General features: G+C 50.9%; 1 protein-coding gene across 1 annotated transcript in view; it reads left to right on the top strand.

Annotated features, from left to right (window-relative positions):
* The first annotated feature begins 8,402 nt into the window (after positions 1 to 8,402).
* The window catches only part of ITGB5 (integrin subunit beta 5), a 106,788-nt gene continuing 92,896 nt past the window's right edge, over positions 8,403 to 22,294 (top strand). The window contains exon 1 of the mRNA XM_041002943.1: positions 8,403 to 8,500. Within this exon, the coding sequence (XP_040858877.1) occupies positions 8,425 to 8,500 (76 nt within the window). The 5' untranslated portion in view covers positions 8,403 to 8,424. The remainder of the gene's footprint in view (positions 8,501 to 22,294) is intronic.

Genomic DNA, 22,294 nt, shown 5'->3' with positions numbered 1-22,294 from the left:
TCATTCTGTAATAGAGCAGCTGTCATGTTTAATCTTTTTAATTTTCTGTTGTTGTTTGAAGTCTCAAGTTAAAAAAAACTGTCAACACAAATAGTCATTTGGACGGCGAACCCATATCAACATTGTAGTCAAGCAATGTCTATTGCTGTTCATGGTGAATCCCCCCACAACACACATGCACACACATGCTCGTGCACACACATGTGTACACACATGTGCACACACACGCACACAGTGTCTATTCCAGGACCTTTCTTATTTTGTTCTCAAGGTTTCTACTCATCTGCATCAATCAAGCTTCTATGGGTCAGTTCTGGTATTAAGGCCCCTCATTTCTCCTACATCACCCTGGCCTACGCTCTACCACATAAATCATACCCAACACATCAAGGAGGACTGAAAAACATCAATGAAGCTACTTGTTCAGAAGATGAGGCGGGAGGATTTGGTAACAGCCGCCTCATCTGTCCTTTCTCTGTCTTTTGAGACTCAGCGTAACCAACCCTATTCTATCCCTAACCCTGGAACAGTATTTGGCACGTGACACACTCAGTGAGTATTTTTGTGGAGTTAATGAGTCACTCCACAGATAACTTTTCAAGTGCCCAGTCTCAATCAGTTGATAATTAAAACAAGGAGATAGTCATGCCAGAAGCAAGTAACTCCAGCCTTAAGTCTGCTCATGGAGGCAGGGCAATGACCTTTCAGGATGTGGAGGAAAGCCTTGTGCCAATGGTTGTTCTGGAAGGCTTCCCAAAGGAGGCAGTGTTTGAGCTTGGAGGCAGCTCATGAGGAAGCATTTCCCAGTCCCAGGAGAGCAGGAAAGGGGCCTTCTATGGAGAAGAAACCCAGGGTATAAAGGTGAGTGTGCCTGGCAGAGAGGGCCTCGTGAGTCACACGGTCAGCTGATTCGTGCTCTGCTGATCTCTCCATGACCTATGTGCCTGCCTGCCTTGTCTAACGAGAACGCTGAGCCGCTATAGTTAGTAAAGCATTTACTCAAACCCTGTCTTCCAGTGCAGTGCCCCTCAGGTTGTGCCCCACATGATCTTGGCAAGAAGAGGGTACAGGCACCCAAGTCCTGGCTTGTGAGAGTCCAGCCTCGGGGCTGGCTTGGCCCTGTCATGGAGCTGCATTTAGAAAATGGTGACTTGAATAGTCTTGCTTAGAAACCAGAAAGTTCACTCTATCCAGATGGCTCACTCTATCTTTTACCTCCGAGGTAACATGGAATTGTGTTTGTGCCTCATGAGAAGTCTAGTGTACTTTGGGAATGAATGCTGTGAGGACAGCTAGGGAGATTCTATGTCACAAGAGGCCTGCTGTGACCCTGGAGGGCCTGCCTGTGTTCCATGGCCTGGAGGACAAGTGGTCTAAGGGTGGCCCCCCAAGAAATCATTCTGCTCACTTTTCAAATCGCTGAATACAAGGTAAACTTAATGAACATGCGTTCAGTTGTTCTCTATCGAAAGCCTACTATACACGGGGTTATTTTAGGCTGTGTTTGCTCACTGAGCCTGCAAATAAATATTTTCTGAAATAATCCCAAATAGGACCAATGGTATTATACTTCAGAAATAGATTAAAATGATATTTCTTAAAAATATACTCAAAGTACCTGAAAACTAAGTCACAGTCACCCAAAATAAGATATTCTATTCAAAAGAAGACAGCTGTGGAGTGGCAGAACCCACAGGGTGGCTTGGAGGGCTTGGCACTTGCTCACCAGCACTTCGTGGAGTCCCCATGAACAGGGACAGTAAATCCTGTGTTACAGTGTGGGGTTGTGTGAACCATGAATACCTGACATAGCACCATCTTTGGGATCCTGGAGTGTGGTAACCTTGTGCTTATCTTTTGGGATGAATATGGAGACAATACCCATGGAGTCATCACAGGAGATATTGGCTTCTGGACTCGGTTGCTCACATCTGCACTGACTGCTGTGCCCGCCTATGCCCAGAGCTCCCACAGGCTGTGCTTGCGAGGTTGCCATGCTGGCCCCGTCATGGCTCCTCCCAACGTCTGCTTCAGTTGGCCAAAGCCAGATGTAATCTCTGAAAGACACACGAGTCTGGCAGGATAGTTGAAGAAAACGCTCCGGAGAACACTGCAGGCCTTTATTTCACAGTCCCTGAAATGTTGGTGAGGACAGAGTCCAATGTCCATTGAAGCTGGAAGAAGAGGAAGTTATCAGCGGATCTCGGGTTACCTGGCACGAGGAATGTGCTGTGATTGCTGCTCAGTAGTCGGAGGGGATTAGCTGGGAGGCTGATGGCGGTCCTGGGGACCTCCTCTGCAGAGCAAAGGTGATCATTTTCCGAGGGGCTCTCCCACTTACCCAAGTAGAGAACATGCTCAAACAGGTTGCATCCTCTTATTTAGGGCCAGTGGTTTTTTAAAAAGACAGATTTTTTAGTTGGTGCAGCAGGTTACATAAACCAGAGCCTGCTGCCAAGTGCTGGACACATCAGATTCTACAAGTGTTAATTACAGAGCCAGCTCTGGCAGGACCAGCAGACAGAGGTCAGAGAGCAGCAGGCAGCTGCATGGCTGCTCAGCTAGCTGATGGTATTGAGGACTGGAACTAGATAAATCCCTAGGTTTTCCTCTGCTGGCAATCAAATGCCAGGGGCCATGTCCTAAAACAGGGCAGCAGCCCTTATAGATAGACCTCAGGTGGGGCCCCAGGCTGGCAGCAGATGGCTGCCCATGGTTTCTTGCAGATCAGGTCCTCCAGCAGCTGGGTAGCCTCCATTCCCCCACTTGCCTCCCGCCTCCCCCAGAAGTGTAGGGTTTGCTTGCCCTGCCTTTTGAAAAGCTGGTGAGCTGTTTGTTTGCTGGTACTGCCCAAGCGACTACTGCTATACCCAAGACAAAGCAAAGGAAAGACACAAGAAGGCACGGCAGGTAAGGGATGGAGTGAAACATAGGTAGAAGGAGGATTAAAACAGCAGCACTGAGGTGGCCAAGGGACAGAACTGACCTAGCCTCCAAAAGCATGGCCTATCATGTGGCTTTCTTCCTCCATCTCTCTCTGTCTTTCCCTCCCTCACTTCTTCTCCTATTTTGGCTTAAGTATTCTTTTGTTCGAAAGGTAGAGTTACAGAGACAGGGAGACAGAGAGAGAGGTTTTCTATGTACTGGTTCACTTTCCAGATGGCCACAAGAGCTGAGGGAGGGCCAAGCCAAAGCCAGCAGGAGCTTCTTCCAGGTCTCCCGTGTGCGAAACTGCAGCTCACGGCTTGCACCATCCTCTGCTGCTTTCTTAGGCTGTTAGCAGGAGAGCCAGATCAGAAGCGAAGCAGTCAGGACACGAACCGGCCCCCACATGGGATGCAGCACCACAGGTGGAGGCCCCTCAGAAAATAATTTTTACTGCTCATAACAAAACACAGTTTGCTCATTTGAGCTCCCATCCCCGCTGCCTTCTTAGGCCTCTGATTTGGGGCTGTCTGCACTTGTGCTTCCATTATTTGGAGATCACATAAACTATTTGCTCAGTTCAGCAGGGACTGTGAACTCCGAGGGCTCGTAGCGTGGGATAACTTTTTTTCTTAAGACCATAATACATAGGGGGAGAAAAACCTAGGCCATAAGAGTTTCCTATAAAAAGGAATATAATTGGGCATTTTTTCAGACAAAAGCGTCATTTTAACATTAAGGAAAGTTGAGTGCATGCCTCATAAGCCTATCTCTACAAAGGAATTTTGCCTTACTGTGTTCGTGGGCTCATTCACTTCTTGCACTGTGGCCAGTCTCAGGCACGTCTTTGAAACGCAGAATCAGCCTGAGCCTGGGTTACAGTGAGTACATTAGGATCCATTGTTCTCCCTCCTCCCTTGAATTCTCCTCCTGCAGATTAAATTACAATCAGCATCGGTAAAATGTTTTCTTTCACCTGGATTACACATTGAATCGTGTAATATGACAACTCACCAGAGGATTGCTAGCACGCATTTTGGGATTGTGAAATAGGAAATTTTTAACTAATTTGATTTTAAGTGTTGTTTAATGATAAACTGGTTTTGTCATTTTAAGCAAATCATTCAGTGTCATTAAATACATGAACAATTTCTGCAACTATCACTACCATCTGTTTCTAGAGCTTTCCATTATCCCACACTGATACGTTGTTCCCAGTTATTAAGAATTCCCCATTCTTGGGCCTGGCGCAGTAGCCTAGTGACTTAAGTCCTTGCCTTACATGCACCAGGATCCCATATGGGCACCAGTTCATGTCCTGGCTGCTCCACTTCCCATTCAGCTCCCTGCTTGTGGCCTGGGAAAGCAGTCTAGGACGGCTCAAAGCCTTGGGACCCTGCACCCACGTGGGAGACCTGAAACAAACTCCTGGCTCCTGGCTTCAGATCAGCTCATCTCTAGCTACTGTGGTCATGTGGAGAGTGAACCAGCAGATGGAAGATTTTTCTCTGTCTCTCCTCCTCTCTGTATATCTGGCTTTCCAATAAAAATAAATAAATCATGTATATATATGTATATATTCCTTAAGTGGCCATAACAGCCAGAGATTAACCAGGCAAAGCTAGGATCTAAGAGCTTCATCCGAGTTTCCCACATGCATGTAAAGGACCAAGCTCTTGGACCATTTCCTGTTGCTGGCTTAGACATGTTAATAGGGAGCTGGATCTGAAGCCGAACAAAGCAGGACACAAAACAGATGTTGGTGTTTGCAGCTTTATCCACTATGTCATAACACCAGCCCCTTATTTGATTTTTTTAAGGTGTATTTTATCTTAAAGATGTATTTATTGGAAAGTCAGATATACAAAGAGGATGAGAAAGAGCTTCAAAACACTGATTCACTCCCCAAGTGGCTACAAATGGCCAGAGCTGAGCCGATCTGAAGCCAGGAGCCCAAAGCCTTTTCCAGGTCTCCCACATGGGTGCAGAGTTCCAAGGCTTTGGGCCATCCTCTACTGCTTTCCCAGGCCACAGGCAGGGAGCTGGATGGGAAGTGGAACAGTGGAGACGTGAACCCATGCCCATATGGGATCCCAGTGCATGCAACATGAGGACTTTAACTACTAGGCTACTGTGTCAGGCCCAGATTTATTATTATTTATTTTGGGAGAGTTAGAGAGAGAGAGGAAGAGATGCAGAGTTAGATATCTCTCCTGCATTGTTTCACTCCCCAGATGGCTGTAGTGGGCAGCACTGGACCAGGCTGAAAGCAGTAGCTAGGACTGGATCAGAAATGGAGCAGCCAGGATGTGAACTGGCACCCACCAAGGATGCAGGGCTATGCCAGCCCAGTTGGTGTGACTTTAAAATTAACAGTAAAAACAAAATGTCTCTACCTGATCCAGGCACAGGACCTGGAAGTCAAACTGATGTAGCCAGCAGCCTCCTTCAGGGATGGAATGTTCCTGCAGGGGCCACCAGGAAGGACTTTCAGCCCCCTTGGCTCAGGGTAGCCCTGCCTGAGCAGGTGGAAGTCAAGGCCATGAGAGGCACCTCCAGCCTGCAGCTTAACAAAAACAATTATGGGGTCTCACTTAGGAAGAAAGGCAGGAACTTAAAAGCAAAGGTTTCAGAGTAATTACAGCAGCCTCTCCAAGCCAGCGTTTAAGATAAATGGGGAATGGCTCACACTGGATTCCATTCCTGGCAGGTCTGGACAGGCTGGGAGCCAGAAAGACTGGGACATGTTGGATCCCAGCACATCCCAGGTGTGTTCCCGGTAAAGGTGCTCTGTAGAGGGGAATGTTTCAATTTAGGGAAGACCCTGAGTTATGACAGAGAAGAAAATGCACAGAAAATCTTAACACAGGTATAGGCTTGAAACTATGCTTCATGCAAACTTCTTGCATGCCGGAGTCCAGCTCCAGCTGAGTTCAGAACTCGCGAAGGGAGCGTGGATGAGGCGCAAAGAAACATAGAGACGGACCACTAGGACTTCATCATCATAATGGACGATGCACAAAAGCTGTCCACTTTATTTATACAAAATCAGTCAAACTCTGGCTCAGACTTTTTACGTCATGGTCAAGTGGGTGTTTCTAAAGATAACTCTGCCATTTGTTTCACCTAAGGCTAGGATGTTAACCACCTGGCGCCTGGCACCTGGCTAGGAAAAAGTTTTCAATAGATGGTGCATATCAATCAGTAACATATTCCTACCACAATTACTCTACAGGTTGGTCTTGAGACAGTCAGGGAAGGAAGAACTTCACAGGAGGGACCTAAAAGATCAAAGAAAGAGGGAAAGAATAGATTCCCACTACACCTGAAGACAGAACACCCTTGATTAGCATAGGATAAAAAGGGGAGTTAGCACCCTTGATTAGCATATTGCCACAGGATGCAGCCGTAACAGCAATAACAGCTTTTTGGCTAAAAAACCGGCAACAGCAACATCAGCTTCTAAGCTCCTACTGATATTTAACAGTAACTCTGCAGAGGCAGACAATGCCTAAATAGATTACAGAAAACTCACTGGGGTTGTCGGGTGTCCATGCAACGGGAGGCAGAGCTGCATTCAGGTGTTGTAGAGACATCTGCCGGGCCTTGCTACACAGTGGGAAGTTCCTTGCGCCCTTGCCTGCAAAGGAACGATACTCTTCACACCTTCCTGTCTTCCACATCCATCACACAGACCCCAGCACTTGCAATTTTTCATGCACTATTCACCTGGTTTTGGAGACTCATGTATCAAATTCATCCTATATCACTTGGCTCAGGACAGCTCCCAGGGGCTTCCCAGGGGGGACAGGGAGTTACAAGGCAAACTTGGGACCAGCTGTGCCAAGAAGTGGACAAATATGTGGCTAGTAAGACTAGTCAGCTATTTGCATGCACTTGGTGGGTAAGAGGCAGTGCTGGCTGGGGACTGCTTCAGCCTCACTCTAAGAAGTCCTCTACAGTAAGTCGGCTTCCTCCTCCAGCTCAGGTGCAGCAGGGCAAGAAATTTCAGACCCACAGATCCAGAGCCTGGAACCTGGACAGTTAGGACAGTTCTCCAGGTGGCTCCGTAAGCCTCCGTCCTCCAGTTTCTGACCTGTCAAGATGAGCCCACTTTGCTCCTTTCTATTGTTGGTGTAAGCCAAGCCACTTGGAATTTCTGGATGAGGGGGTTCCAGCTCCAACACCCATCCTCCATTTCCTCACCCGGATAACAAGGCTGCAGCCTGTTAACACGGGGCTCAGTGTTTGGCACAGGGCCTGGGATAGCAGGGAAGTGTGTGTGCCTGCGTGCTAGAGACCCTAGGACCTTGTCCTGTGTGAATATGGCCTTGTCCCATAGCTGCAAGCCGCTGCAGTCCCAACCCATTCGTCCTAGTCCCATTAACCCCCCCAGGATCTCTTCTGGAGCTGGCCAAGGAGACACTCCCAGTTCTTCCTTTACTGACTGGTTCTGATCCAGCTCGGATGTGAATGCTATCTGCATGGTTCTGCTGCATGTCGGAAACCATTGGTTATCCAACCGAGGGTGCTGACAGCACTTGGGTCCGGCTGGAACCCTCACAGGGGCGACATGTTTGTGTAAGCGAACTGGGCTTCTCCAGGGCCTCTACGCCCGCAGGCCTCTCTTTTCTAACCGAGGCTACACCTGACGCAGCCCGCGTGGGCTGCTGGGTTCCACCTGGGTCGAGGTCAGGCTGAAGATGCGGCCCAGGCAGGTGAAGGTGGCGCGGCAGCATGACAGTCTCGGCCCTGCCTAACTTGCTCTCCCGCCGCCTGGCCAGGGTCACCTCGGCTCTCTTCAAGTAGTGCGCCCCGCCCCCTTGTATACAGCGAACGGCCCCCATCCTATTCCCCCAAAACTGAGCTTCCCGGCGGCCTGGAGACGTTCCCGGACCCCCGCGCGCCGGAAAGGGTTTCCACCTGGGCGCGCTCGGGCCCGGCAGCCCGAGACCCGCACGGGGCGGAGCCGGCCCGTCCCGGAGCTCGCCCCGCCCCGTCCCGCCTCGTCCCGCCTGGCTGTAAACCGAGCGTGCGGCTGCCCGAGCGGGGGAGATTGAGAGGAGGAAAGTGGAGCCCCGGCGGGCCGGAGGGAGGAAAGGGCGCAGGAGAGGGCCGGAGTGTGTCGGCGCGCGGGCAGCCTCAGCGGGCGGCGCGTCCCTGGAGCCCGGGGCGGCCGCCACCGCCCGGCCAGCTCCTCCTCTGGCTCACGGGAGTGCGCCGGGGCCGTCCCGAGCGCCGACACCCCTGGCGTCCGGCCCGCCAGGACCGCGGCGGCCCCGGACCTTGGCTGCGAACGCTGCGGGAGGGATGGTGGCGGCCCGGCACGCAGCCGCCACCACCCACCCCTCAGCCCCGCCACGAACGCCGTGAGCCCTTAGCCTGAGCGTGCGGGGCATGTAGCTGCGGCCCCGGGTCCTAGGCCCCTGCGCTTCGGCCCCGGGTCGTTCGCCCCCGTGGAGCCCGCCGCCCGAGCCGTCCCTGAGCCGGGCGCCCACCATGCCGCGAGCGCCGGCGCCCGCGCCCCTGTACGCCTGCCTGCTCGTCCTTTGCGCGCTCATACCCGGGCTTCCAGGTAAGCCGCGCCGCCAGCCGCGCCGACCGAAACTTTTGTTGCTCGCTGAGGGGCCGGGCCGGGAGGCGTTGCCTGCGGGTGGAGGGAACCTTCGGAGCACTCCCAGGTAGCGCAGCCGGCTAGGAGCTTTCGAAATGCGTGCGCCATCGGGTTCTTGCAGCACCGCCAGGTTGTCGTCGGCCTCGGGTCAGGTCCAGGGCGGAGGAGGAGCCTTCCCTTCCTGTGTAAACAGCCCCGGCCCGACTGCTGACCCAACCCGGCGAACGCCCGCGTCCAGGGCCAGCCCAGCATTGGGACCGGGGCGCTCCAGCCGGGCGCACAAAGCAACCCTTGTGGTCGGTCCGGAGGCGGGCGAGCTTCGGGAGGCGCGGAGCGATGCCGCCTGGGGCCCCGGAGGCGAAGGGCAGAGAGGAGTTTTAAAGCTTGGGGCAGCGGTGACGCCGGAGGGCGAGTGTCCTAGAATGTGGGGTGTCCGGGGGCCCAGTGGCGAGATCTGGGGCTTCTTCAAGGCGCCTGGTGGGTCACCCGTCTGCCTTGAAAGATGCGTTCCTCCCTTCCTGCAATGCCTTGCACACACCGGAGGGGAGACCCATGCCCCGAGCCAGGGCCTCATCTGATTTCTTCTGCCCGGTTTCGTGCCACGATTTACCAATACCTCGGGGTTTGGGGAGGCGACCTGGCCCGGCACTCCTTTGCCCAACAGGCCCCGCCTTGGAGGGAATTCGGGGTACCTGCGTTAAATTCTTTAAGTTGAGAGAGGGCTGGACCCGCAGCGGGGAGGCCCCAGCTGGGACGCTCCGACGGATTAACTACCCTCACCCCGCCCCTCCGAAAAGGAGAGAAAGGAGGCAGGAAGCTCCAAACTTTCTCCTTCCTTTCCGCCTTGGAAGCGCTGGCAGCCTTGTGTGGTGCGCCCTATGGCTCGGCGTCTGTGAGCCAAGCTGGTTGCCCGGCGGCCGGGCCAGGCGGGTCCCCCCACGATGTCTCATTTACATGGAGACCCGGGAGGTTTCAGTGTGTGAAAGTGGAGGAGGAGGGGACTGAGTTGACAAAACCCGCGTTCATGCTCTAATTCAGGCTTCCTACTGTAGCTGCTTGTGTTTTAAGAGAACGTACGCACGCTTGAGTGTGGAGTAGGATTGCAGTCAGCTGCCGGTTCGCGCCCAGCGCCTGCGGCTTCGTGGGTGCCTGAGGAAGGGAGCCTGTGTCCCACGCCAGGAGCTGTGGGAAGCGGCTTCAGAAAGTTCGTGGGCCCGTGCGCGTTATTTTTAAAAACTCATTTGTCTTGGCATTTCTGGAAGCCGCTGCTTCACGAGATTGGCCTTTGGTTTAAAATTATGCCCTATCTTGAAAAAAAAAGTCTTAACGATTTATTTATTTATTTAAAGACATAGTTACAACACAGAGAGGGGAAAAGACAGGAAAGGAGGGAGGGAGGGAGGAGGGGGTCTTCCACTCGCTGGTTCAGTCCCCAGTTGACCACTTGGTCAGCAGCAGGAGGCAGGAGCTTCTTCTGGGTGTCCCACGTGGGTGCAGGGACCCAAGGACTTGGACTGTCTGCTGCTGCTTTCCCAGGCACATCAACAGGCAGTTGGATTGGGAAGCAGAGTGGGTGGGACTTGAACCAGCGCCATGGGGGCTGCTAGTCCTGCAGGCTGAGGCTCACTGAGGCTCCCTATTTTGGGGGTGGGTGGGAATTTTCCTACTTTGAAGTGATAATAGGTGGTTGCTTCTTTATTGTTTCCTTATATTTTAAAAATGAACATTCTTCTATTAATTTCCTCCTCCTTCCTTTGTTGCTCTCTCTCTTTTAACTATTCCATTCAGTGAAATCTAAATTTGGGAACTTCTGGAAGGAGATGGCTTCTAAGTTGCCTTCCAGCGTGGCATTCTGTGATTGTCATAAGAACCTGGCTGCCGGGAACGTGAAAGGCGTGTGATTTCCCATTTGCCCCGCTTTCCCCCTGCAAAGCTCTTCCCTCTGCTTTGGGTTGGGAGTGGTGGCTGGGGACCCATGGGTGGGTCCAGTGCTCTCTGCCCACAGGGCCTGGCTGAGTGGTGAGCCGCTGAGCAGGTTTCCAGCATGTCAGGCACCTTTAGGGTTTCTCTTTCCTGTGATTCCCTTGAGGATTAGGGTTCAGCCAGTCCCCCTGTGATTCCCTTGAGCGGTTAGGGTTCAACCAGTCCCCCTGTGATTCCCTTGAGCAGTTAGGGTTCAGCCAGTCCCCCAGGTACCTGCAGAGCCAGCCGGCCCAGCTACCTCCTGCTTTAGTGCCTGGGGGCTTGTGATTGCTCCAGTTCCCCAGGTTTGCTGGGGCAATTTAGCTATTTGTTTCATTCTTTCCTATCATTTTCCTCTCCTTTTTTGGTCTAAGCTGGGCAGGTACTTCCTGTCTTGCTACCAGGACTAGGATTTGAGTTAAAAAGCAGAGGAAAGAAGAGAAGTTACCTGTGGATTTCTGCTTGCCTGTCCCTAGACCAGGGGGCAAGTCTTGCAGCAAACAGAAATTCCACTTCAGGGGCTCAGTTCAGAGCAGGGTTTGGCAGGCTGGCTGCTTCCTCACTCCCTCACCTGAACCCCCGCTCCACACCTCCTGCCCCAGGCTTAACTCCTGCTCTTTGTTATCCTGTGGCCGGGAACATCCCTGCGGGACACAAAGCAGGGAGGAAAGCTCTCAATCGGGAAGGCCTTTGTGTGCTGTCCTTCTCTCCAAGACAGGGGGAGGAGCTGGGTCTTGCTCATGCTTGCCATCAAAGTTTATTGAAAACAAACCAGCCGCCAAATGTCTTGTGAGTGAATGCCCTGCAAATGAGAAAGCTCCGATCTTGTTTGGTTTACTGGGGCCTACAGCTCTCTTCTCATCACCACCTCCCCCCCACCCCCCATTTCCCGGTCTTTCCTGTGCAGTTGCTGGACTATTGGAGTTGGCGGGCCAGGCTGGTGTTGGGCACAGGTTTAGCCAACCAGAGGGCAATAGAATGCAAACAGTGGGGCTTGGCTCCTTGCCTGCTGTTTACCTTACGGATTTACATATTAACTCCATCATCCTGGAGTCTGGAAGGGGGGTCTTTTTTATAAAGGAGACTGAGGCAGAAGAGGGCAGAGTCTAATTAGTACTAATTAGTATTCCTCTCCTGCTTGTTCTCCATGCTTATTTAGCTACTGAGGCAACGGAGAATTGAAATATCTTGAGTAGTTTGGCAAAGGACCTTTTGTGCCCGCCTGCACTGGTAGCTACTTTTTGTTCTTTAGCCCAACCACGGAAAGATTGTGAGAAGTTTGAACGTTATCTGTGGGACAATTACACAGTGCTTACGTAGTGGGTGGCTGGGTCATGGGCTGGGGACTCTTATCACAGGTATTTGCAGTCATCTGCAGTTGGGTTTTGCTGCATTCCCTGCCTCCACATGCTTTCCTGTTTCCTAGTTGGATTGAAATTAACAGCCTTGAGAGAAGTAAAGGCATGCCGGCTTTGTAGGTAGCCTGGTGAGGCAGCTTCTTGCTTGCCTTGGGGGCAAGGATTTGATTCCTGCATTGTTTGAAATGGTTACTCCAAGACTGCCTGGAGCCTCCCCAAGGGTGGAAGCAGGGAGAGTGTGGCCTTCATTTCCCCCTCCCCTTCCCCCCCGGGGCTTTTGGATATCTCACTTCCCACTCTCTGTAGCTTCCCAGTGAGTCCTGGGGTAGTGTTGACCCTGTCCTGTTGTTCTCCAGAACCTTCCCCTGCTTCCGGTCACCACCTCCCTATCACCTGCTTGTCTGCAGCACAGCAGGCCTCCTCCCTGGGGGGGCCTTCCGGCCCTCCCCCTGCTGGGGCCAGCTCCCTCCACTCCGCAAGCCTGTTGCCTCCTGTCCCATCCTCTTGGCAGCCCCTTTCTTGCCTTGGTTGGTCTCCTTTTCTCTGATCACCATCCTTGTACCTCTTCTCCTCCAACTGCACCTGCACCCCAGTCAGGTTGTGAGTACCGGGAAGCTGATTGAGTTTATCTTCACCTCCTTCGTGCCTGGCACGGCTAAATGGATAACAGGTGAACGTGAGCTTGTCCATCGAGAGTAGGGAAGTATATTTTATGCTTCACCTCCTCGCTGCCAGCCACAGCTGGCTTCAGAGTTGGGGACGGTGCATGGAGCTGGAAAGGAAGACATGTCCTGGGAGCCAGACTCCCTTGGAAATGTGTCCGGATTGATGGGGCTGAGCGTGATGACAGAGGCTGCTGGTCCACCCTTGGATTGCTTGTGGAGGCCTGCAAGACTTCAGTGACTTTGCCCACAGTCATCGATGGACCTTGAGGTCCAGGGTAGCCTCTGCTCATCCCGGCGCTGCAGTCCCAGGGCCCCTGGGAACCTCAGAGTTGGTCCCTCCTTCCCTTGCTTCCAGACACAATCCAGCAGGGAGACTGGGGCAGGTATGGTGGCAGCTGGTCTGTCTCACCTGCACCCTAGTGGGCTGCCTGTGCCCCGTCCCCGCCATCCTTGGCCTTTGAGTTCCTGACGTAATCACAGTGATGGGCATTCAAGGGATCCCTCCTTTCTCCCAATGAATTCAAGAACCTTTTTTTTTTTTTTTTTTAATTGGAAAGGCAGATTTACAGAGGAGAGACTGAGAAAGATCCATCCACTGGTTCGCTTCCCAAATGACTGCAGTAGCCAGAACTGAGCTGAACCATAGTTAGGAGCCAAGAGCCTCTTCTGGGTCTCCCATGCCGGTTCAGGGTCCCAAGGTTTTGAGCTATCCTCCACTGCTTTTCTGGGTCATAAGCAGGGAGCTGAATCAGAAGTGGAGCAGCGAGGACATGAACCAGTGCCCGTAGGGTATGCTGTCACAGCAAGGCAAAGCTTTGGCCAGTTGAGCTATTGCACTGGCCTTCAGTTATTATTTTTTATAAAGTCGGATATACAGAGAGGAAGATCTTCCATCCGATGATTCACTCCCCAAGTAAATGCAAGGGCCGGTGCTGTGCCGATCTGGAGCCAGGAGCCAGGAACTTCCTTCCGGGTTTCCGACACAGGTGCAGGATCCCAAAGCTTTGGGCTGTCCTCAACTGCTTTCCTAGGCCACAAGCAGGGAGCTGGATGGAAAGTGGAGCTGCCGGGATTAGAACTGGCGCCCATATGGGATCCTGGGGGCGTTCAAGGTGAAGACTTTAGCCGCTAGGCCATGGCGCCGGGCCCAAGTTATTTTTTTTAAATGCATTATGAACATTCAGAACAGTGTTAAGCTTTACAGAAAAATTGATAAGGTAAACCGGGGAGTTCCCACGTATCTCATACCCAGTTTTGCCTGTTAGGAACATCTCAATAGGATGTGTGCACAACCAGTCAAAATCCTTATTGCTGTATTTTCATTCATGTTCACCAGCTCCTCAGGGTGTGGTCATTTTTATAGCTGTATAGTATCCCATTATTTCAAAGCTAGGAGCTGTTAATGTGTGTAATGTAACTCAGCAAGATTGAGTTTTCTGCAGATGCCTGATGTTCAGGGCAGTCTGTTGTGCGGACTGACCAAGCTAGAGCCTTCCTTGGGCTTATTTGCATTGCAGCTTAGCAGACACTATTCATGTGCTAGATTTTATACTGGAAATCTTCTACATACACATGTTTTTGAAAGAGGGAGAACAGGCTGCTCTAGCATTGCCTTACTCCCTAGTGATGGCAATAGCCAGGGTAAGGCCAGGCTGGATCAAGAGCCAGGACCTCCATCGTGATGTCCCTGAGGACCCAAACACTTGGGCCATCCTTTGCTGCCTTCCCAGGCAATTAGCAGAGAGTTGGATCAGAAGTGGAGCAGCTGGGACTGGTGATAGGTATGGGATGCTGGCTCCTCAAGCAGCATTGTAACGTGCTGTACCAGCTTTCTGTACTAGAAATCTTTGGTCTATTCCATGACAGATGTGTGGAACACAGTTCAGGGTCTGGGGAGAAGCCCTCTTGTGCCTTATAACTGTCAATCCAGTCGGGACATTGCAGCCTGATTCCCCACTTCTCTTCATGTTGCTACTGAACTGTTAGTTTGGGTGAGGAAATTCCTGCTGCTCGACGTGTGCTTTGGTAGTTGTCTGACCTTGAACCTGCAGTGTAGACAGAAGCAGGGAGAGGTTGTGTGCAGGGAGGCCAGCCAGGCTGGCTACTGCAAGGATCTAGACCAAAGGACCTGGCTTGGGCTGATGGGCCTTGGGGGGAGGGGCAGGAAGAACTGGATTAGGAAAAACATTTTCTGCGTCATAAACTCATAAACGGGACCGGTTGGCTGGATGTGCTGGCTGCTTGGCTATGACGGATGGGGGTGAATGGCCACGTTTCAGAAGGAGAGCACGTTGCTGTTGTTTTCAGCAGCAAATCCTGGGCTTCAGAAGCTTTGGGCCATGAGGCTGCAGGGAGCAGAAGGCGAGCTGCTGGCAGTGGTCACTGTGCAAACAGCAGCCAGCAAAAGATGTGACTCTCTCGCCTGGGCTGCTGGCACCTGTGACCCAGACACAACACTCTGACATTCGTGAACTCCAGCTGCTTGGCTTTTATATTCATTGCTTCCTTTTTCAGGTTGCTCAGTGGTGCTGAGTGACTCACCCAGCCAAATCCAAACACTTGGAAATGTGAATAGGTAGGGAGGCCAGGGCTGCTGGGGGGAGTGGCTCTGGCACTGTGTTTGGAAATTTGGATCCTGGCACTCCTGCCTAGCATGCTGTGCGCCCCTGGGCAGCAGGGCCTGTGGGTCCTGTGTGCTCTCTGCAGCATACCCTAGGCCAGCGTTGTTTTAGGATGTGCCGTGTAGTAGGAATTCTTGAATTTGTCACAGCAGCAAGTTCATGTTGCATTGCTAGAAATGACTACAACCCCTTAGGTTTGTTTGGTATGCTTTCCTATGTGCCGTTGGCCACAGCCCTGGGGCCTCTTTCAGTGTTGTTTGGGGTCCCTGAGGTGGCTGGGAGCCTCCAGTCTGGCTGGGTCAGAGGTTAGAAGGCCTCCTTCCCTCCCTTTCTCCCCCACGGCCAAGTTCCCCATGCTCCGCAATGACTGGAAATTGGAAAGTGCTGTCGGTGCATCTACGTGGCTGGAGCAGAGGCCTTTGACCTCAAACTCCTTCCTGACTGAAGGCCCTGCAGGCCAGTGTCACCATGGCCCTGCATCTGGAAGGCTCTGAGGACCACCAGACAGGCAGCCACTGTGGTCCTTGCTGGCTGGGACCCCTTCTTGTAAGGTTTTTCAGTTCAGAAGCAGGTAACCACACAGGGTACAGTTCAGCTCAGTACAAGTTTTATTTGGGAGTGCTGCCTGGGCAACATTCACTGGTCTGGAACAGACTGAGGGCCAGGGAAGCTGCTCCTGGGGCTTGTGGGGAGGAGGTAGCAGAGAGATAGGTGGTAAGAGGAGAGAGAGAGAGAGACGGACTTCTCTCCGGTGGGAGACGGCCTGGGACCACTTCCACATGGCAGGGTAACCCACGTGAGGGAAATGACTGCCTGGGGTACACAGGACTGGGATTTTATACATTTTAGGTGTGGGGGATGGGGGAAGGAGGCAGCTCCGCAGTCTGCACATGCTTGTGACCGTGACGGTCATCATGGTGAGTGTTGATCTTCTGCACAGACTTGGCATTTAAAACCTTTCTGGATGGGAGTGTCTGTTTGACCTTGGCAAGAAGGACATTGAGGCCAGGGAAGCTCTCCTCTGTTTGTGGCCAGAGGGAGGCGGGAAGGAGAGATAGCTGCTTGGTGCTCCAAGGTCACCAGGTGTTCCTGGCTTGTGATAACTTTCCTTGTCCCCTGATGCACTCTGGCTCCTTCAGGAGTTGCTTCTGCTCGGCCTGACGCTTCTGACCTGATTGTTGTAGGCATGTGCCTTGGTTAGTGTATGGTGAAACAACACCAACCCCACGGTCTCATGGAAGTGGTTTTAGGTGCCATGGAAAGAGATGGGGCCCAAGTTCAGGCTTGGTCAGGTTGAGATGACAAGGAGGAAAGGAACTTTCTGTTGGATTCTGATTGTGTTCCCAGACGGGGCTTTCTGATTGGTGAAGGGATTTGACCAAGAAAAAAATTGAATCGATTTTTTTTTTGGTGTACCTCTTCTGTTTTTACAGACTGTGTGTGTGTGTGTGTGTGTGTGTGTGTGTGTGTGTGTGTGTGTGTGTGTGTTTAAGGTATTTATTTGAAACCCAGAGTTATAGAGATAGAAAGAGAGAGAGAAAGCATGCTTCTACTTACTGCTTTACCCCCAAATGACCACATGGCCAGAGCTGGGCCAGGCTAAAGCCAGGAGCCTGAAACTCAGTCTGACTCTCCCATGTGGATGCCAGCAACCCAACTGCTTGGTCCTTCACCTGCTGCCTCCCAAGGAGCGCACTAGCAGGAGGCTGGAATGAACAGCAGGTACCTTTACATGTGCTTTACCTGCTGTACCAGGTGAGCCAGCTCTTGTTTTTAAAGCTTAAATGTCTGTCTGAAAATCCCTGAGTGAGTGGATTTGTTTTAAAATTAAAAAGAGGTCAGCACTATGGTGTTGTGGCATTGGCATCCGGAATGAACCTAGGCTTAGTCCTGGCTGCTCCACTAATGATCTGACTCCGTGCTCAAAGCCTGGGAAAGCAGTGGAGGATGGCCCAAGTGCTTGGACCCCTCCCATGTGAGAGACCCAGAAGCTCCTGGTTCCCAGCTTTGTACTGGCCAAGCTCTGGCCACTGTGACCCTTAGGAGAGTAAACCAGCGGATGGAAGCATGCTCTCTTGTTCTCTGTAACCTTTGAATGAATAAATAATTTTTTTTTTTTTAAATAAAAGGCTTGTTAGATATTGTCAAGGAAAGCAGCAGACCCAGCTTCCCTGAAACCTGAGTTGTAAGCCTTCCCTCTAGTCTGCATCTGCATAGCTCTTCGTGCTGACATGAGGCCTTGTTCAGAGTCTACTTCTCCTGCAGGTCTGGCAAGCTGAGGGCTATATCCGAGACCCCCTTCTCCTGGGTGGGAGGCGGAGGACACCCAGCAGGGCAGCAGCTGCTGGGTCCTGGGAGGAGTGTTCTGTTCCCAAAGCCATGCCTTGTTGTTTCCCAGCACCTCCATCCTGCCTGTCTCCCCCGTCACCCTGACATCCCTACCCTGGTGGCTTCATGCCGCCTTGGCTCTGCAGCGGCCTGCCTGCCCGCCCTTCCAGCCCCCACTGTCCCTGTGGGTTTTTAGATCTAGTGACAAAGGAGGAATCAATTAGAGAAGACATCTCCCTCCCCTCCCCACACCCCCGCCATCCCCCACATTTGGCACTTCTTTTTTTGCTCTTAAATGTTTTCTTTTTCTAGTTTTTCGGTGGCATAATCCACACACGGTGTTTATAGTGTGCAATGTGATGTACACTTGGTGAAAGGTGTCGTCTCCCAGAGTTCACTTTGGGTATGTGGTGAGAGCAAACTGAACCCCCCTACTTTGCAACTTTTGGGTCTCCATGCTGTACAGTGGAGATCCAGAATTCAGTGTGTCTTGTGAACCCCGTGTGACCCTCCATCTGCGTCTCCCCACTCACCCCTACCTTGGCCTGCCCCTGCCCCTCCCGCCTGTGGGAGTTGGACTCTGCTAGATTCTGCATGACTGATAGACATCATGTGGTACTTGGCTTTCTGGGCCTGGCTTATTTCACCTAGCGCAATGTCCTCTGGGTTCCTGTGTTGTGGCAGACAGCAGAACTTCCTGTCGTTTTCAGATGTTGAGGTAGTATCCTTTCTCTCTGTGTCCCTGTCGCGTTCTCCAGACCCATCCCTCTGCGTGTGGGCACTTGCAGGGTCACTGCTGGGAACAGTCCCACCCTGCTGGTGGCCCTGCTGCTCTTTTTTTTTTTTTTAATGTGTTTTATTTTCATTGGAAAGTCAAATATATAGAGAGGAGAAGAGACAGAAAGATCCTCTGTCCACTGATTCACTTCCTAAGCGGCTGCAACGGCCAGAGCTGTGCCGATCTGAAGCCAGCAGCCAGGAGCTTCTTCTGGGTCTCCCACAGGTGCAGGGTCCCAAGGCTTTGAGCTATCCTCGACTGCTTTCCCAGGCTACAAGCTGGGAGCTGGATGGGAATTGGGACCCCTGGGGTGAGAACCAGCGCCCATATGGGATCCCAGTGTGTGCAAGGCGAGGACTTTCAGCTGCTCTTGCACCAACACCAGGGCTGGCTTTCCTTTGGGCTTTGTGAATCCGGAGGAGAGGCTGTGGTTGTATCGTGGCTGTAGTGTCCTCCAGCCTGTTTTTCATGCAGGCTGTGGTTCCGGTTCTCCCCGCCTGGCCAGCACTGGTCTGCCTCGGGATAGTCATTTGAACACCCGTGAGGCCCGGTTCGGTGCATCCAATCCCAGTCCACACTTGTGCCAAGGGAGACTACAACCATTTCCCGATCAGAACGCAGCCCCCATTCCAGGTCCCACGCCCCTTGGTGGGAACCTCAACCCAGTTAGGGTGTCCCCTTAGCTTCCCAGCTGGGCCTGTTCCCAGTCACAGATCACATGCATTCCAGTGGTTGCTCTGACTCAGCTTGGCTCAGCCCCTCACCTGTCCTGACCTCTGCCTTAGACACTGTGGCTTAGCGTTCCTGGCTCACACAGACCAGTAGGTACAAGAGCCTAGCTCGGCATGACCTGTGCTCCATCCTGGTCTCTAGTTTTGCTTGTGGGCTAAGGTTTGCTCAGTCGTGCCTGACCTACCCTGTTCCATTACCAATTGACACATTTGCCAGCTGTTGGATCTACTTTTCCAGCTTGTCTGACCCCCATGTGCTGGAAAGTAGAGGAAGAAGGATTTTTTTTTATTAAAAAAATTTTTTTTTATTTGAAAGAGTTACAAAGAATTAAAGAGAGGCACAGATGATCTTCCATCTGCTGGTTCATTTCCTGAATGGCTGAAACTCCGAATCCTGGACGAGGCCAAAGCCAGGAGCCAGAACTTCTTCCAAGTCACCCACATTGGTACAGGGGTCCAAGGACTGGGGCCATGTTCTACCGCTTTCCCAGGTGTGTCAACAGGGAGCTGGATCATAAGTGCAGCAGCTGGAATGCATTGCAGGTGGCACTACCCACTAAACTACAACATTGGTCCCTACATAATAAAGCAATTTCCTTCTTAGTTTTATGAGATTTTCTAACATATTTTCATGTTAACTGCTTTCCTGATGTATGAGAATGGTTTGCAAATGTTTTCCCCCATGCTGCAGATGGTCTCCTCATTCTGTTGACTGGTTTCCTTATTGTTCAGGAACTTTTTAGTTTGATATAATCTGGCTTGTCTATTTTTTAGTTTTGTTGCTGTGTTTTTCTGGGTACTATCCAAGGAAAACCATTTCTCAGAAGTTTCCCCTTATTTTCTTCCAGTAGTTTTACAGTTTTGCAGTTTTACAGTTTTAAAGTTTTCATCCATATTGGGTAGATATTGTGCACAGGGTAAGTTAAGGGTCTCATTTTGTTCCATGCACATACGCAGCTGTCCTGGTCCTGTTGGTTGGTGACACAAGCCTTGCCTGTTGAGTTCCTGGCATGCTTGATGGAAGCAGCTGACCATAAATGCTTGTGTTGTGCCGGTTTTTCAAACCCCTAGATAATCATCAAGTCTGAAGTCGGTGCTAAGGCAAAAAGGTGGTTTATTCAGGTTAGCCTAGGTAACCCAGCGACGCCCCCCCCCCCCCCCCCCCCCCCCCGCCCAGCCATGCTGCAGCCGAGGCTGCAAGGATCCACAAGGAAGACAAAAGAAGTGCGAGCCAGAAGAGCGAGGGGAGCCCAATCCCCCCAGTTCATATACATTTCAGGCTATTAATTATACAGTCATGACTTAGCAGGCTTCTATTGGTGGGTTTGAAACAAGCAACTTTCAAAAAGTACAAATTGGTAAGCTATTGGGCTGTGAATCTTATCAAACACCAGGTACCTCCTTTCTGAGGAGTGGTCCACCTACGTGACCTGCCAGGTGTCCTGCCGGGTGTCACGCAGGCTATCAGGCCTGAGGTTCACACAGCCCCCAGCCAAGCCATTGAGGCAGAATCACAAAAGGCAGAAAACGCCTAGGTTCTTCACTTGGACTTATTCCCATTCCCGGATCCCTGTTCTGTGGTCTCTTTTTTTATCACTAGTACCGTGCTGTTTGATTCTGCTAGCTTTGTCATGCATTTGGAAATGAGTTATGTGGTATCTCTCACTTGTTTCTGTTTTACTCAATGTTGCTTTGGCTATTTGGAGTCTTTTATGGTTAGAGACATTTTTAGTTTTATTTATTTTGGCTATTTCTGTTAATAAAAAAAAAAATGAGCCTTGGAATTTTTGTAGGGATTCCAGGAATCTAGAGTGCCATGGGCAGCGGGGGTATTTAAACACTCTTCTAAACGATGAGCAGAGAGAATATCTTTTCATTTCTTGGGTATCATCTTTGATTTCGTTCATCAATGCTTTATAATTTTTAGCATATAGATATTTTACTTCCTTTCTTACATTTATTCCTAAGGCTTGTGTTCCTTATTGCTATTGTGAATGGGATTGCTTTTCTGATCTCTTGTTAAAAGATGGCTTATAATAAAAGCCCTTACAATGTTTGCTAGAATCAGGGAGCAGTCTCCTACCTCCCTGTATTCATTCATTCTCTCTCCAAATATATTTATCTATATTTACATATATAATTGATGTATTCATGTGGATATTTCAGTCTCAACATATCATTATATATTATGTGCATTTATATTTATGTTATATAAGTTATATATTATTGTATAAGTATATGCTTATACACACACATATATAACCCCCTTTTAAGCTCTGAGCCTTCTCCTTGGGGTTGGTGGCTGTGGATTTCTCTTGGCCCTGTCTGTTCAGAATGTCTCTTTCTCTCTACATTTAAGGCGACTGCAGAGAGAGACCAGTGTGTCTTTTAGTCTATGAAAACAAAATAGAGCCCTTGTTATTCAGAAAAAGTGCGTGACCAACAAATTCTGCTCTTGGTCAAAGTCATCAGTCCTAGAGAGGAAGGAAAAGAAAGATGACTTGTACCCAGAATATCCTTGCCATTGGTGGGTGGTGGGTAGGGAGGGTGTGGATGGGTGGCTGTGGAGCTGGGCGGTCGGGAAGGAGTGCAGCTCAGCCAGCTTCCCAGATGAGCTGGAGGAGGACTAGCCTGGGTCTGACCTGGTAATCTTTACATTGATAAAGCAGTTTGCTTCTTGTGTTAGTGTTTGATATGTTTTTTTTTTTTTAATCAGGGATGATTTGTTTTAGTTTTAACAAAAGCTTTTTTATGTCCCTACCTTGAAGGAATGCTGTGGTTTATTTTATTTGCTCTGGGAATAGATAAACTGAAGCAACAGATTATTTTCTTTACCCAAAATTGTATTCCTGGATACATTCTTTTTCTTTGTTTTACAGAGTTAGAGGGAAAGGGAAAGGGAGACCCAGTGAGAGCATGATCTTTGATCTGCTGGTTCATTCTCCAAATGGTTACAGTGGCTGCATGTGGGCCAGGCCAAAGCCTGCAGTCTAGAACTCCATCCTGGTCACCCATTTTGGGGTGCAGGTACCCAAGGACTTGGGCTGTCTTCTGCCACTTTCCCAGGTGCATTAGCAGGGAGCTGGATTGGAAGTGGAGAACCCAGAATTTCAACTGGGGCCTCATGCACATGAGATGCCGGCAGTGTAGATGGAGCGCTAACCCAAATACTGGCCCCTCCGGGTACCTTCCTTAAGCACTATGCTGGTTTCTTTCAGGATGCTGTGGGCTTTGTTGTGATAGTATCTGATTTAGGATTTTCTCTTTTACATCTATCTGAAAACAATCATTCATTTTTCTTTAATTGAGTGG

Source organism: Ochotona curzoniae, unplaced genomic scaffold, assembly GCF_017591425.1.
Source record: "Ochotona curzoniae isolate NIBS_2020 unplaced genomic scaffold, NIBS_Ocur_1.0 scaffold_2587, whole genome shotgun sequence".
Classification (NCBI taxonomy): domain Eukaryota; kingdom Metazoa; phylum Chordata; class Mammalia; order Lagomorpha; family Ochotonidae; genus Ochotona; species Ochotona curzoniae.
Note: the sequence above shows the minus strand (reverse complement) of the source record. Positions and strands in the feature narration are given on the sequence as shown.